The following is a 14,797-nucleotide window of genomic DNA, read 5'->3' on the forward strand; positions in this document are numbered from 1 at the left end:
ATAGTTTATTTCTCAGTTGTTGAATCTTATTATGTTCATACAAATATTTACACGTTAAGTTTGCTGAAAATAAACGCAGTTAACAGTGAGAGGATGTTTCTTTTTTTGCTGAGTTTAGCAATACGCCATATGGCACTATCTATAGTGTATGGCAAGATCAGTATTAAGAGGTCGTAGCGCAGAAGGTTAGGTGCCATATCTACAAGGGGCCAACAAAGACCCAGCTGACGAAAGCTTTTAAAAATGACTAGAAGGCTAGGCATTTTCAGTTATAATATGGTTGCAGAAAGATTGCAAAATTATATTTGTCATTTTAAAAACTCATGCAATGGTTAACCGTTTGGTCTGAAATTATTAACCTTTGGTTAAGGAGGTTTGAAAATGAAAAATACATTGGGATGAGGTGTGGAAGGGATTAGGTGTTTGTAAAAAAAAAAAAAAACATTTTATTGGGATTCTTATTGAATGTACAGATTATACACTGTCAATACCCAACTGTACAGTTGTATTTATGATTATTTTTGTCACCAATTACACACAGATATGCGAAGTTTATACAATTAAAAATACAGCAGTTTGTTAGCGTATATTTCTCATCAGTCCATTTGGTCTCAAAATATCATTATTTTCCTCATAGTTATCCTAATAGCAGGTCTATGTTTACCTCCTGGAAAGTCTTGTGATGTTGCAAAACCAGATTGATGCGCAAAACACATCATCGTGAGGCTTATTAATTCTCTTGCTTCATTTTGGACATCAGGAGACTAAAAGCAATATATCTTTAACTTGAAAATGTACATGCTCAATTTTGTGGGACTGTAGGCTATCAAAATGGAAGAATAATTGAAAAAATGATTCGGTAAAATGACACTTTATGACGGCTTTTAATTTACAGAGAACAATCTAACATTATGGCATTACTGTATCTTCGCATATTGGTTACTGCCAACAGACAACCAACCCACAACAACAACAACAACAACGGTTGCTAACCATCAGATCTGAAACTTTGACCACGGGGCATGTTTGTACTCGTTCCATATTGTTACCACAATCATAGCACTGAGACACAGCCCACGTAGCACGGTTTAGCACCGTAGCACGGTTAGCTCTGGGGTGACGTTTCCCCTAGGTACAGATTTAGGATCAGCTTCCCCTCCCCCAATCCTAACCTTAACCATTAGTGGGGTGGGTGGCAGCGTCTAGGGGCAACTTCACCCTACTCGGTTCAGCCCACTGAAGTATACTTAGCGTCGCAAAGCTACCGGTAATTTACCAAAGTAAATAGGTAATCTATGTCAATCTATGGTAATTTTGGCAATGTATACTTAAATAACTTTTAAAAACTGTATTAATATATAGTATTCATTTCTTATATGTGTCCATATTGTCCCTGAGTTTCTAGTGGATAGACTATACAGTTTAAGAGAAAATAGCCTAATTAATGAAAGAAAAATTCTAATCAATAATGGCATTATTTTCTATTAACTCTGCAACTCTTCCAACTATTGACTTGCCAAACTGCCACCAGTTTGGCACCAAAACATTTACAATAAAGATACAGTATACTGACATAGTAAACTATATTAAAAAAACACCTCCAAAACAAAGGTCATGTGGTTTGGTAAGAAGAATGCTCCTCTCCTCACAGCTGTGATTACAACCTCTGAGGGTTTAAAGCTTGAGGTAGTCACCTCATAAGTACTTGGCAGTATGGCTAGACGGTACACTGTCTTTCTCTCAGCACATATCAAAGCTGCAGGCTAAAGTTAAATCTAGACTTGGTTTTCTCTATCGTAATCGCTCCACTTTCCCCCCAGCTGCCAAACTAACCCTGATTCAGATGACCATCCTAGATTACGGAGACATCATTTATAGATCGGCAGGTAAAGGAGCTCTCGAACGGCTCAAGGTTCTTTACCTTTCGGCCATCAGATTTGCCACCAATGCTACTTATAGGACACATCACTGCACTTTACTCCTCTGGGCATCTCTGTATACTCGTCACAAGACCAACTGGTTAATTCTTATTTATAAAAACCTTTTAGGCCTGACTCCCCCCTATCTGAGATACTTACTGCAGCCCTCATCCTCCACATACAACAACCGTTCTGCCAGTCACATTCTGTTAAAGATCCCCAAAGCACACATATCCCTGGGTCGCTCCTCTTTTCAGTTCGCTGCAGCTATGGACTGGAACGAGCTGCAACAAACACTCAAACTGGACAGTTTTATCTCAATCTTTTCATTCAAAGACTCAATCATGGACAATTGTGTCTGCTTCGCGTAATGTATTGTTGTCTCTACCTTCTTGCCCTTTGTGCTGTTGTCTGTGCCCAATAATGTTTGTACCATGTTGTGCTGCAGCCATGTTGTGTTGCTACTATGTTGTTGTCATGTTGTGGTGCTACCAAGCTTTGTTGTCATGTGTTGCTGCCATGCTATGTTGTTGTCTTAGGTCTCTCTTTATGTAGTGTTGTGGTGTCTCTCTTGTTGCGACGTGTGCTTTGTCCTATATTTGTATTTTTAATCCCAGCCCCCGTCCCTGCAGGAGGCCTTTTACCTTTTGGTAGGCCGTCATTGTAAATAAGAATGTGTTCTTAACTGACTTGCCTAGTTAAATAAAGGTTAAATTAAAAAAAGTATAATCTGAAGTAGCCAATACAGCCACTTGATGTCACCTGATAATTATGATTTTTTTTAAATCGAACTTTAAAATGACCAAAATTCTGGTAGTTTTCTGGGAAACTTACAAAGTTTCCAGTCATATACCCTCCCTTTGCAACCCTACATATACTACTATAACCCTGAGTGACTAGTGCTCGAGGGGTGAGAGAGAGGCCCATCTGACAGCTGGTTAAACTGAGGAAAATGTCCTTTTGCTTCGTAAAAAGAGGAACGCAAGACTGAATACGTAATGAGGTCCTCCGGGGAAAATGTGAGCCTATTTTTACACACAATGTTATAACTGTAACTCATTACAGAGACCCAGCACATGCACAGCCTACTCTAGGCAGACAAATATGCGCTCCTCTTTGATCAATACAGCTAATTAAAAGGCAATCACTACCGAAATTCAAATTGAATGGCCGTGGAGCCCAGTCCAGGTAGGGATGGAACGAGGTGTATAGATTTTCATAAGGCAGGGAAAGTTAGTGCAGAATGGATGGATTGAGGGGATTCTTTAAACCAGTCTATCAGTTAATCTGACCATGCTTTAATGGGTAGATCATCTGTGAGAGAGAGTGAGAGAGAGAGAGTGGTATTGTACTTTACAATGATGATGATGTTGTGGGACATGTGTGTACAGCACGTCAATGTGGGAAATCAATAAACAAAAATATACTTTTGACAAATGAATGATAATATTACATCAGAGTTTAAATGTCCCTTGGTCCTACAGTATCTGACATCTTAAGAGTTGGAATGTCTTAATGGTCACATGACTGGCTTGCTTTTGGCCACTATTTCAGGTTTGCCTTGAAGCTTACAAAAGGTACTGCACTGTCTCACACTGGTTGGCAGCGTGTTCCGTAATCCAGACCCTTTGATTCAAAAAGCAGTCTGGACAAATTTGGTGGACCTGAACTGAGTTGAGCATTCCCCTCTGGTTGAAGCTCTTGTCGCCTTGGTACTGTCCTTGCAGTGTGTAAGAAACTGCTTCAGAAGTGGTGGGGCAAAGCCATGAGTGATCTTAAACAGCAGAGGTGTCAACAAGGCATACGAAGCTGTCCGAGCTCAGTATTGTATTTCTTAATGATATTGCAGTGTTGATAATTGTTTTTTTGTCCGGCACTTTCAGTTTGTTTACAGAGCTTTTGAAGTGGTTTCATTGCTGTGTTACTAGCTTGTGAGTGTGGTCAGGTTGTGACACTGTACGCTGTTGCTCTTCGATGACGTCATACGAAAGGTCAAAAAGGTTTCCTATGCCTTTTTTGTATGTTATCAGTGGCGTGGTTAGGTCTTTTGAATATCGAGACATAATATTCTGAGAAAACGTGAAGGGATGGTGTCAACTACTGGGGCCAGTGATGACATTGCAGCCTCTCCTGTGTTACTAAAAGACAGAGGAGAACTGACAAGTATTAAACCTACTAACATGATCTCCCACAATCCCATGACCAGGTAGGTTACGTCCCAAACGGCATCCTATTCTCTACATAGTGAACTACTTTTGACCAGAGCCTCTTTGTCCCTGAAAGTGACCACGGGAGACATCTATAAAGATGCCTAATCTCAAGGGATTTGTCCTGCTCACACATTTCTGAACAAAGCAAACAAATGTGCCAGTCCTGTATGATGTGTTCAGGCTCTTCACTCAAATGCACTACATTATGCAGAGGTTTAAGGATGTTCCATGGCTGGCTGTAGGGTTGCCTGATGAGCTGTGTGCTGCTCACGTATAGGGTAACGCTGTGTTGCCCTCAGTGCACGGAGGGTCCTTCCCCGGCGTTTGCTGCACTCAGAAAGGCTCAGCTCGTGGAGACGGGATGAGACGAGAATGTGAGGTGGCATGGCCGAGGGCTGATTCTGAGCTCTGTGCGGAATTGTTAGGAATCTCCTCGCGGTTGTGTGCACTGACCCCTTTTCCGTGGCTTTATATACCAACTCATCACTACGCTAGTCCTATTTCCCGTTCTCCAGGAAGTGAAGGGCGGGAGGGAGAGCGGAGTTAGGGAAAAAAGGGAAGCACCTGCCCTTTCCCCATACGTTTTGAGAGTTCTACTTTCATTCCATGTAATAGATGTTGAATCCAATTCTTCCTGTACAGAACAGCCTTCTACTGACTGTTTAATAATTCATATTTGACCCTTGCATGCCAATAAATCTCCCAATTTAATCTCCCAAGCGACAACCAATTCATTTGCCTAAAACCTGTCCCTCTATGCTGCCATTGCTCAGCAGTTGAAGCATGTTTGTTGGAATGTGTGCGTGCGTGTGTCCAAAATATTACAGTGAAATGGGAAATTTCAAAGATACTCTACATGCGTCAATTTGGGGATTATTTAAGCTTGTAGAGACAAGGAATTTAGCTCTATAGTGAGAATGACTCTGGTCTCTCTCTCCCTCCCCCATCTCTGGTGCAGAGGGAGCATGGATCACTGACGCTGAGATTCGCTGTACCTTGTTAAGAGCAAATGCTCTTAGTCATGCCTCTGTGACAGGCAGCAAAAATAATAATTCAGTGACTGACATACTAGGCATCCTGCAGTCTTCCACTATAGCAAATCATACGCTTCAATTTGTCAGGATTTGTTCTGAATTAAAAAAAAGAAACATGAGAAATTTGAAAGAAGTGGTGTAAAACCGTCACCGAAACATGCTGATATTGGACTCCCTCAACAAATGTGGATCCCTATGCATTCTACTTTACTACATCACAAGAAGCAATGGGAAGCTAAAGCGATTCCTTGTTGCTTGACGTAAGGCTGAAATACTGTTCTAGGTACAAACACATTACATCTTGAGCAAGTCCTCCCATCTAGGCACAAAGCCAGTCCCCATTACACTGCAAAGGCAGTAGTGGATAGTGGAATGAGGGGGGGGGGGGGGGGGGGGGAGTTCAGACTTCTTTCTGCAGGCATGATTCACTTTCTATAGAATCTGAATCAGCTGACAGAGCGGCCAAAGCTCTCGGGCTTGAACTGACGTGTTCTGAGCCCAGTTTTTCGGGAAAGAGGAAAGCGAACGGGAAAAAGCAAAGGTTAAGCAGAGAGTAGAGCAACACATAAGAGATGAACCGTGTCTCGGAAAGGAGTAGCCATGACCTTTCCACTAAGATTAACAAGGAGCGACAGTAAGAGGATGCACAAACGGTGTTAAGCACTATGCACTAGCTATGCATATGCTGAAGATCTGGCTTCATTAGGTCCCGGGTAAGATTAATACAGACTATTGTTTTTGATGCTGGGCTAAAACTCAAAAATACCTCTAATGCTAAGGTTTCTTGGCTTTCGCATCCGACGAACTGTCCAATATCCCATACAAATATTTACGTGAGCGGTATACATCATTTAAACAAAACACTCCGTTTCGGAAAATTTCATCTAGTTATCCCAAACATAGAAAACAACACTATAACACAACCAGAGCCCCACGCATCAACATCAACTCTACTTTAACGACAAAACAAGGCACTCAACAGCCGGCAGCTGCTTACCTTGCATCCGAACATCAACGACAAGGTGTTGTTGGTGCATGCAACTTTGCAATGACAGAGCATGGGCTTGCAGTCAGGGCTTTTGACAATGGGCGACATTCCTTCAGAGGTGCGACGCGGCCAGTGTAGCTCCAGCTCCAAGGCAGTGGAGATAAGAGATGAGGAGAGGAGGAAAGTGCACGCGCAGCTTGAGAGAGCAGCTTTACTCCTGGCTAAGTGGGAGTCTATACCCTGCACGCTCTCTCCCCCGCTCTCTCTCACTTTCCCTCACACACACACATTGTCTCTCCCGCTCACCCTCATATATATATACAGTTCTCTCTCTCTCTCCCTGCCTCTCCGTCTCACAGAGCCGTGGCATGCCCAACGCTTCTCTCATTCACCCTCATATACAATATACTCTCTCTCTCTCTCTGTCCCACCCACAGAGCCATGGCGTGCCCATCGCTTATTTCTCGCTCACCTTCCTATACAGTATACACTCTCCTCTAGATCTCTCACACACGGAGAGCCATGGCGTGCCCATCGCTTATTTATCACAGTCTTTTATATTATCCCTTTCCTCTCCACTCTCGCTCTGTGTAAAGCTGCCACTCCTTCTTTCTCTCTTATCCACACCCGCACCCTTGCGCCACAATCTCTTTTGAAAACTCCTACACTTTTGGAATAAACTTGGTTTCCTATCAGCTTTCCTGTCAATCATTGTTTGATTGTTTTTTTTAGCAGGGCTAGTTGGGTAACTAGCGCAATTGTACAATATACTAATATGAATTGCATCCCATTTGCTATAAGCTGCTGTGCCAGCTTATGACAAGCGATGCTATTAAGCATTACAACACTTTCTTTAGACATTGGTTTAGCCATGATGTGTGTGAGACTCAATGTGAACTAGCAAAATGACATACAGTTCACATCACTCTTCTGATAGTGGTGGAAAGGTACTGTGTCAGGCCACCGCAGGTAAACAGTAACCAAGTTAACTATGGTCTGAATCGGAGTAGGAGCTGATGAAAATAAGATTTTAAAAAATAAAAATGAAATGGTAAAAAAAGAATACAAACATTTTGGGTTAATGGGTTTGTTTATTGATGACAGGTACGCAAACTGTGCATTTTCTGTGCTCTGGAAAGATTTGATTTTGCCACAAATCAGGTGCTACTTAAATGGATCTTGATGCCATTCTCAAAACAAAGACGATTTTTTATTTTTTTGATCACCCTAGGCAGTTTCAAGGACACCAACATCAATCTCACAATCATGAAAACAGTTTTGTGTTTCGTCAGGAGACGTTAGTGCTATGATTTATCCTGCCATCTCTCATCACTACGGTATTTAAACGTGTGACAGTAATGGGGGAGCTGAACACAACCCAAGCCCTGCCTGTCGGGATGCCCATGTGAGCGTGGAGGGCCAGGATTAGGGGAATTTAAGAGAGTGCTGGATCTTCTGAGGTCAAGGTGAGAATTGCGAGTTGACACTCCAGAAAGATCCCTTTGGAAATAAACAAGGAACCTCCTGCTTCCTAACCCAGACCACATATGATGTCAAATGGAGGTTTATAATAATACTACTAATAATAATATACTGTATACGCCACTTAGCAGACGGTGCGACAGTCATGCATGCATGCATACATTTCCATTTGGGTGGCCCCAGCAGGAATCGAACCCACTATCCTGGTATTGCAAGTGCCATGCTACCCACTAAAGCCTGTCCCATTCTTACCAGTTGAAGCATTTTGAGCATATATTACCACAACATTGTGTGATGTTTTTGTTCGTTTTGGCGTTTGGCAAGGGCTTTTTCCGGCTGTTCGCGGACACCTTTTTTCTTGAGGCAAGTTGAAGTTCGGTAGCCGAAGTCTACGCGCTTTCGTCAGTGATTTGTCAACAGTAGGGGTGGGAACTATGGACGGGATTCTTCAATGAAGTGCTTGCTGTCATTCAACGAGAGAGACGAGAGAGCACAGCAGCAGCTAGGCCATACTGGCTGCAGCGCACTACTAGTTTTCATGCAGTTTTTCACTTGAGAACTACAGCACCAAACATCTAAGCTGATGTAAAATTGCGCGACTAAGACCTCCTTGGCAAAAACGTCTAAATGAATTTCAAATTTCTTGATTTATCTCATTTTAATTATGACTATTTTGATCAAGTGTTATGGTTATGTTGTTGCTACGTTGGTTCAAGAGGGACAAACAGTAATATTGCTGCTTATATTTAGCAAAGATATACACAGGATCCAACCTAAAGGAGTGTGTGTGTGTGTGTGTGTGGTCCTTAAAACCTTTTCCCTCTCAAGCTCTCTGTAACGAAGTAAACATGTGGCCCTCACTTCTGTGAGTGTTACCAACAATGACCCATAGGGGGTGCAACAAGACTGAGTTTTTGTTTGTGCTGGGGCACAAGTTTGGTGCTGGATAAAAGTGTGGGCCAAGCAACTCATCAGACCTGATACTTACATAATTACAGCATCCCTGAATAACCAGCCTGCCATTATAATTAGGTTTGAGGTTTTATTTATTTATTTATTCGCACCAACAAAAAAAAGTGAAACACAAAACAGTACAGATAAATAAAATCTGTTAAAGCATATTCATTATAATTGTACATGATAAACTCAGTATACAAACATTGTGCTTAAAATACATGCGTTATAGTGTGGTAATATAACTTAATTTATAACTTAATTGAATGCTTTCTGGCAGGTAAATTTACCCTGTTGAGTGCTTCCTACTGAAATAACTGGTAAACTAGTGAATATGTAACGAGAAACTACTGATAAAACTTGGCATAAAAGATTCCAAGTGGGGCTGAGACAGACTATTCATTCACTCAGCGAAATCTAGACTTTCCACTCACAGCCTTTTGATACCGTATACAGGTTGAAAATGGCAGATTTTGTCATTGATAAGCCCCTAAATTGAAACGCAGTGGCTGTACAATAACATGTAATGCAATGGTTACTCAGGTTGTCCGCTTCAATGCGTTATGACTGACAGACATGATAAACTTGAGCACCTAGGCCCCCATTCCTCCCGCAAATTGAGCTACTTTTGCACATTTGTTGTTGTCTGATTGACTGAAAGGCTGTAAATCGAAAGGGTCGATGTGTTCTGAAAGATGAGACGTTGAAGGTTATAATAAAATAGCGCTTTGATGTCATACAAGCAAACCACAAAACACATGAGTCCAAATGTGCACTTCCCATTTCCATACTTGACAACTCATGTAATTTACAGTATCAATGTTTATGATCGCTATGTTACAATGGCGACATGCGTTATACTCTGGGTTGTCCTGAACATAATGAGCCTGTCATATTGTGAAGAACCATGCTCATAAGGTTCTAAATGGAACTGTTAAGGTGCTATAAAGAACACTTTCTGAAGGTTATACAAAGAACAATTAAATAAAGGTTCTACAGTGGCCTATTTTGTTGCCTTACAACCTGAAATGAAAATAAGATTTTTGGGGGGGGATTGTATCATTTGATTTACACAACATGCCTACCACTTTGAAGATGCAAAATATTTTTGGGGGTGAAACAAACAAGAACTAAGACACAAAAGAAAGAAAACTTGAGCGTACATAACTATTCACACCCCTGAGGTCAAAACTTTGTAGAGCCACATTTTGCAGCAATTACAGCTGCAAGCCTCTTGGGGTATGTATGTCTCTATAAGCTTGGCACATCTAGCCACTGGGATTGTGGCCCATTCTTCAAGGCAAAACTGCTCCAGCTACTTCAAGTTGGATAGGTTTCCCGCTGGTGTACAGCAAACTTTAAGTCATATTACAGATTCTCAATTGGATTGAGGTCTGGGCTTTGACTAGGCCATTCCAAGACATTTAAATTTTTCCCCTTAAACCACTCGAGTGTTGCTTTAGCAGTATGCTTAGGGTCATTGTCCTACTGGAAGGTGAACTTCCAGAGATTTGAGACTGGGACGGAAGACGGAAACAGGTTTCCCTCAAGAATTTCCCTGCATTTAGCGCCATCCATCATTCCTTCAATTCTGACCAGTTTCCCAGTCCCTGCCGATGAAAAACATCCCCACAGCATGATGCTGCCACCACCATGCTTCACTGTGGGGATAGTGTTCCCGGGGTGATGAGAGGTGTTGGGTTTGCACCAGACATAGCATTTTCCTTGATGGCCAAAAAGCTCAATTTTAGTCTCATCTGACCAGAGTACCTTCTTCCATATGTTTGGGGAGTCTCCCACATGCCTTTTGGCGAACACCAAACGTGTTGCTTATTTTTTTCTGGCAACTCTTCCGTAAAGCACAGCTCTGTGGAGTGTACGGCTTAAAGTGATCCTATGGACAGATACTCGAATCTCCGCTGTGGAGCTTTGCAGCTCCTTCAGGGTTATCTTTGGTCTCTTTGTTTCCTCTCTGATTAATGCCTTCCTTGCCTGGTCCGTGAGATTTGGTGGGTGGCCCTCTCGTGGCAGGTTTGTGGTGCCATATTCTTTCCAATTTGTAAAAATGGATTTAATGGAGCTCCGGGGATGTTCAAAGTTTCTGATATTTTTTCTCCACAACTTTGGCCCTGACCTGTTTGGAGAGCTCCTTGGTCTTTATGGTGCCACTTGCCTAGTGGTGCCCCTTGCTTAGTGGTGTTGCAGACTCCGGGGCCTGTCATGTGACAGATCATGTGACACTTAGATTGCACACAGGTGAACTTTATTTAACTAATTATGTGACTTCTGAAGGTAATTGGTTGCACCAGATCTTATTTAGGGGCTTCAAAGTAAAGGGGTGAATACAGATGCACGCACCACTTTTTCATATATTTTTGGGGAGAGTCTTTTGAAATAAGTTTTTTTTTTTTTTTCACTTCACCAATTTGGACTATTTTGTGTATGTCCATTACATGAAGTCCAAATAAAAATCAGATTAAATTACAGGTTGAAATGCAACAAAATAGGAAAAACGCCAAGGGGGATGAATACTTTTGCAAGGCACTGTAGCACCAAAAAGGGTTCCGCTATGGTTTCTACAAATTATGTTTCTACAAATTACCAACAGATTTTTTGCTTATTCTGGTTAGTGATATATTGTTTAAATGTAATAGGTGCTGTTATTGTGTAAATGCAGAAGTAGAATCAGGTATGCTAGATCTGGAACAGTTGGCGGTCCCTGAGAAGAGAATTGAGAACCACTGATTAAGTCAACAGTTCTCAATTGACACAAGGCCTTACATGAGTCTTTCTCAAGACACCGTTACTGGCTATGTAGTCATAATTAACATGTAATTACATACACAACAGACTAGATCAACTGGAATGACACTCACTCATGGTTGCACAAAAAGAGCTGTGTGCAAACCACACCCCAAACTATTTTAATTATCACTAAAAGATTAAAGAACCCTTTTCTGAACTGCAAAGACCCATTGAAGGGCTCAAAGGGTCATTATGGATCCAAATAAAACCATCTCGCTTACCAAAGAACCCTTGAGGAACCCTCTCTTCGAAGTGTGTAGGGTCCTAGGTTAACCTTCTCCAAGGAAGACTTGCTGTCAAGGTGAAATTCCCGGCTGGCATTATTACATTATTAATAATAATTTTGTTTTTTGGTAGATAACTCAGAATAGTTTCCTATTTATTCGAACCTACAACTTTGCTAATTCTAATTCTTCCATTCTACACTATGTTTCACTGTGTCCACACTTTTCTCTACACATACACTGACAAAGAAATAATCAGTCTATAATTTTAATGTGACAGGGGCAATTGTAACAGTAAGAGGGGTGAAATGCAACCCCTAAAAAATAACCCAAATAAATTTGCTTCAAAAACATTAATGTTAATGAATTATCATAGACACGTAATGATTTGCATATGCAAGTCTTGCTATGCACGCAACTAATATTTACAGTAACACCCATTTGTCCATGGCCATTTGGTTCCTCTCAAAACTGTTTACAACTTCTTTGGTACTTTTAATAGGACCCCAAGGCTATTTAAAATGAGTATTTGTATAATTCATAAGATCTTAAAGTTAAAATCAGTTGTTTTCATCATTTGGCTGCTTGGCTCAGGGTCATTTTTAACACTGCGTTACAATTGCCTCCAACCCAGCAGCCATGACAAAACCTCACGTGCCAAGCAAGAGACAACAATAGTGACACATGTCAATCATGTCAGTGTTTAGCCAATATATAATGATAAAAAGTATGCTAGTTTGAATTATTGAGCATTAATGCTCAGGACAATATAAGAAAAATGCAGCAGGTGGGAAAAAAACGATTTTAACCCCTAAAAAACAAACATTTGCTAATATTTTGCTGAAACTTTTCAAGCAGGGAGAGAACCTAAATGGGCATCTACTGTGTGAGCTTCATCACTCTAGCTTGTTTCTGTTCGGGGAATTTCAAGCTGTTACAATTGCCCCCTGTAACAATTGCTCCCAGTCTGCCCTACCTGCAACAAAAAAGCCGTCGTTCATAATTTAGCATAACTTTCACAAGAACATGACAGGAGAGTACTTTCTCCTGCTGTCTTCGGTCTTAGCAGGTGCAGATGCAGTGCAGCATATCAAAAAGAGAGAGCCAGGCAGCTCAGCTTTTTTTTTACCTTCTCTGATTTTCTTTAAGCAAGCCACAAGCTAAGGTAACCAGTGATGTAAAGCAGACTGCTTTATCCATAAGTCATGCGTGCATACAATTTTCCTATGGGCGGCCTCAGCGGAAAACAATCCCACTATCCTGGCGTTGCAAGCAGAACAGACGTAAAAGATGAATACAAGTTTACAAACCCACACTAACATCAATTTAAAATCAAAGAACATATAAAAGTTCTAAAAAACGAACCGGATGTTCCAAAAGAATCTGTGTCCGAGCTAAGGCGGTAGCCTTACATAATTCCTAAGAACCTGCCGGCAGGCCCCACAGGAGCCATCCGTTCCTCGCTGCAGGACATAAAGACGACGGCAAAGTGGAAATTAATTTAGAGTTTGATTGCATTTACAGCAGAATTAATTACAGCAGAATAGAGGTGATTAAGCTTGTAGCTGAGTGGCAGCACTGAGGTCCCACATCAAAGACGAACACAAAAAGTACTCGTTACATTTTGAATGCTTAGCAGGACAGAAAATGGTCCAATTCTCACACTTATCAAGAGAACATCCCTGGTCATCCCTACTGCCTCTGATCTGGCGGACTCACTAAACACAAATGCTTTGTTTGTAAATGATATCTGAGTGTTGGATTGTGACCCTGGCTATCCGTAAATAAAACTAAAACAAGAAAATGTTACCTTTATTTTTGATGCTTAAGTATATTTAAAACCAAATACTTTTAGACTTTTACTCAAGTAGTATTTTACTGGGTGACTTTCATTTTCTATTAAGGTATCTTTACTTTTAGTATGAGAATTGAGTACTTTTCCCCCCCACTGGTAAAAATGGTCTTTAAAAAATGAAACTAGTCGATGCTACACACAACACGCGTACAGAAGAAACAACCACTGGACATTTGATTGAGGGGAATAATGTATTTCTAACTGTTATACATTATTCCGATAATGGAACTAAAAACAAAAAGGAACTAAAAACACAACCATGACAAACTGTGGCATCGTAATTCACAACAAGAAAATATTGTTCTGTTTTGTTTTACAAAACAGCAGTAATGCTATCTGATGCCTGTGATATAATAAGCAATCCCAGTGCTTTCTGGGTAAAGCCATGCCTCCTAGGTAACCAAGACAACCTACAGTAATTGTAAGTCAATGAACCATAGAAAGAAGGGCAAATATTGGGGTCCAAAAATGGTTTGTCAATATTACTCTTCACACCAGCCCTAACTATTCCAAATAGAATCACACTTTTCACATACATGAATGATGCAACAGTGAGTTGTATCCCTAACTCAATGATTCTCAACCACTTATGAATTAGAAAGAAGGGCAAATATTGGGGTCCAAAAATGGTTTGTCAATATTACTCTTCACACCAGCCCTAACTATTCCAAATAGAATCACACTTTTCACATACATGAATGATGCAACAGTGAGTTGTATCCCTAACTCAATGATTCTTAACCACTTATGAATTCCATTCACGTTCCAATGAGGGTCTTGACTTGTTCACATGCATAATACAATCTTTGTTGTATTGTGTCTTTAAAGCTGGGAATTTAGAATACAAAAGTCATATGTTTTGAATATCTTCAAGATATTTGCAATACAATGTAATCAATTAGCTTGAGCAAAACGTCACATTCTACCCAAGTATGTTTTCTAACCGACTAACAGAATATGAAATGCACACAATCCCTTGCCCCTCAGGCATAGTCCATATTGTATTCATGGCGTCACACATGCACACTAATTATATTGTAAAAACAAACACTATATTGTTGTGTTACCCATAATAAGGTACACCTGCAGGATTACTGCAACAACAATTATTTCAGGCATATTATGTGCTTAACAAATGAAGGCATTGACTTCCAAGCATTTCACTGTACATGAACTCGAGTTCTTGGCCTGCTCTGTGTCTTGTATGTGAGTTATGTGTCCAGACGAGGCTTAACCAAAGATGAGATGAGTGCAGTGGGAAGGTAGGCCCCTAAACGGCAGGTAATCCAAGAAAGAAAACAAGTAAGCGGCCAAAACAATAGATCA

The 14,797-nt window shown here is 40.8% G+C and overlaps 1 protein-coding gene across 31 annotated transcripts in view; it reads right to left on the reverse strand.

Annotated features, from left to right (window-relative positions):
• The window catches only part of dlg2 (discs, large homolog 2 (Drosophila)), a 358,090-nt gene that overhangs the window by 192,535 nt on the left and 150,758 nt on the right, over positions 1-14,797 (reverse strand). The window contains exon 1 of one of the 31 annotated variants that reach the window (XM_055877483.1): positions 6,161-6,331. The exons of 29 other annotated variants lie outside the window; for them this stretch is intronic. In XM_055877483.1, the coding sequence (XP_055733458.1) occupies positions 6,161-6,259 (99 nt within the window). In that variant the 5' untranslated portion in view covers positions 6,260-6,331. Of the gene's footprint in view, positions 1-6,160; positions 6,332-14,797 lie in introns of those variants that run through there. One more of the 31 variants, XM_055877494.1, reaches the window with a different exon arrangement.

This window comes from Salvelinus fontinalis, chromosome 2 (genome assembly GCF_029448725.1).
Source record: "Salvelinus fontinalis isolate EN_2023a chromosome 2, ASM2944872v1, whole genome shotgun sequence".
Classification (NCBI taxonomy): domain Eukaryota; kingdom Metazoa; phylum Chordata; class Actinopteri; order Salmoniformes; family Salmonidae; genus Salvelinus; species Salvelinus fontinalis.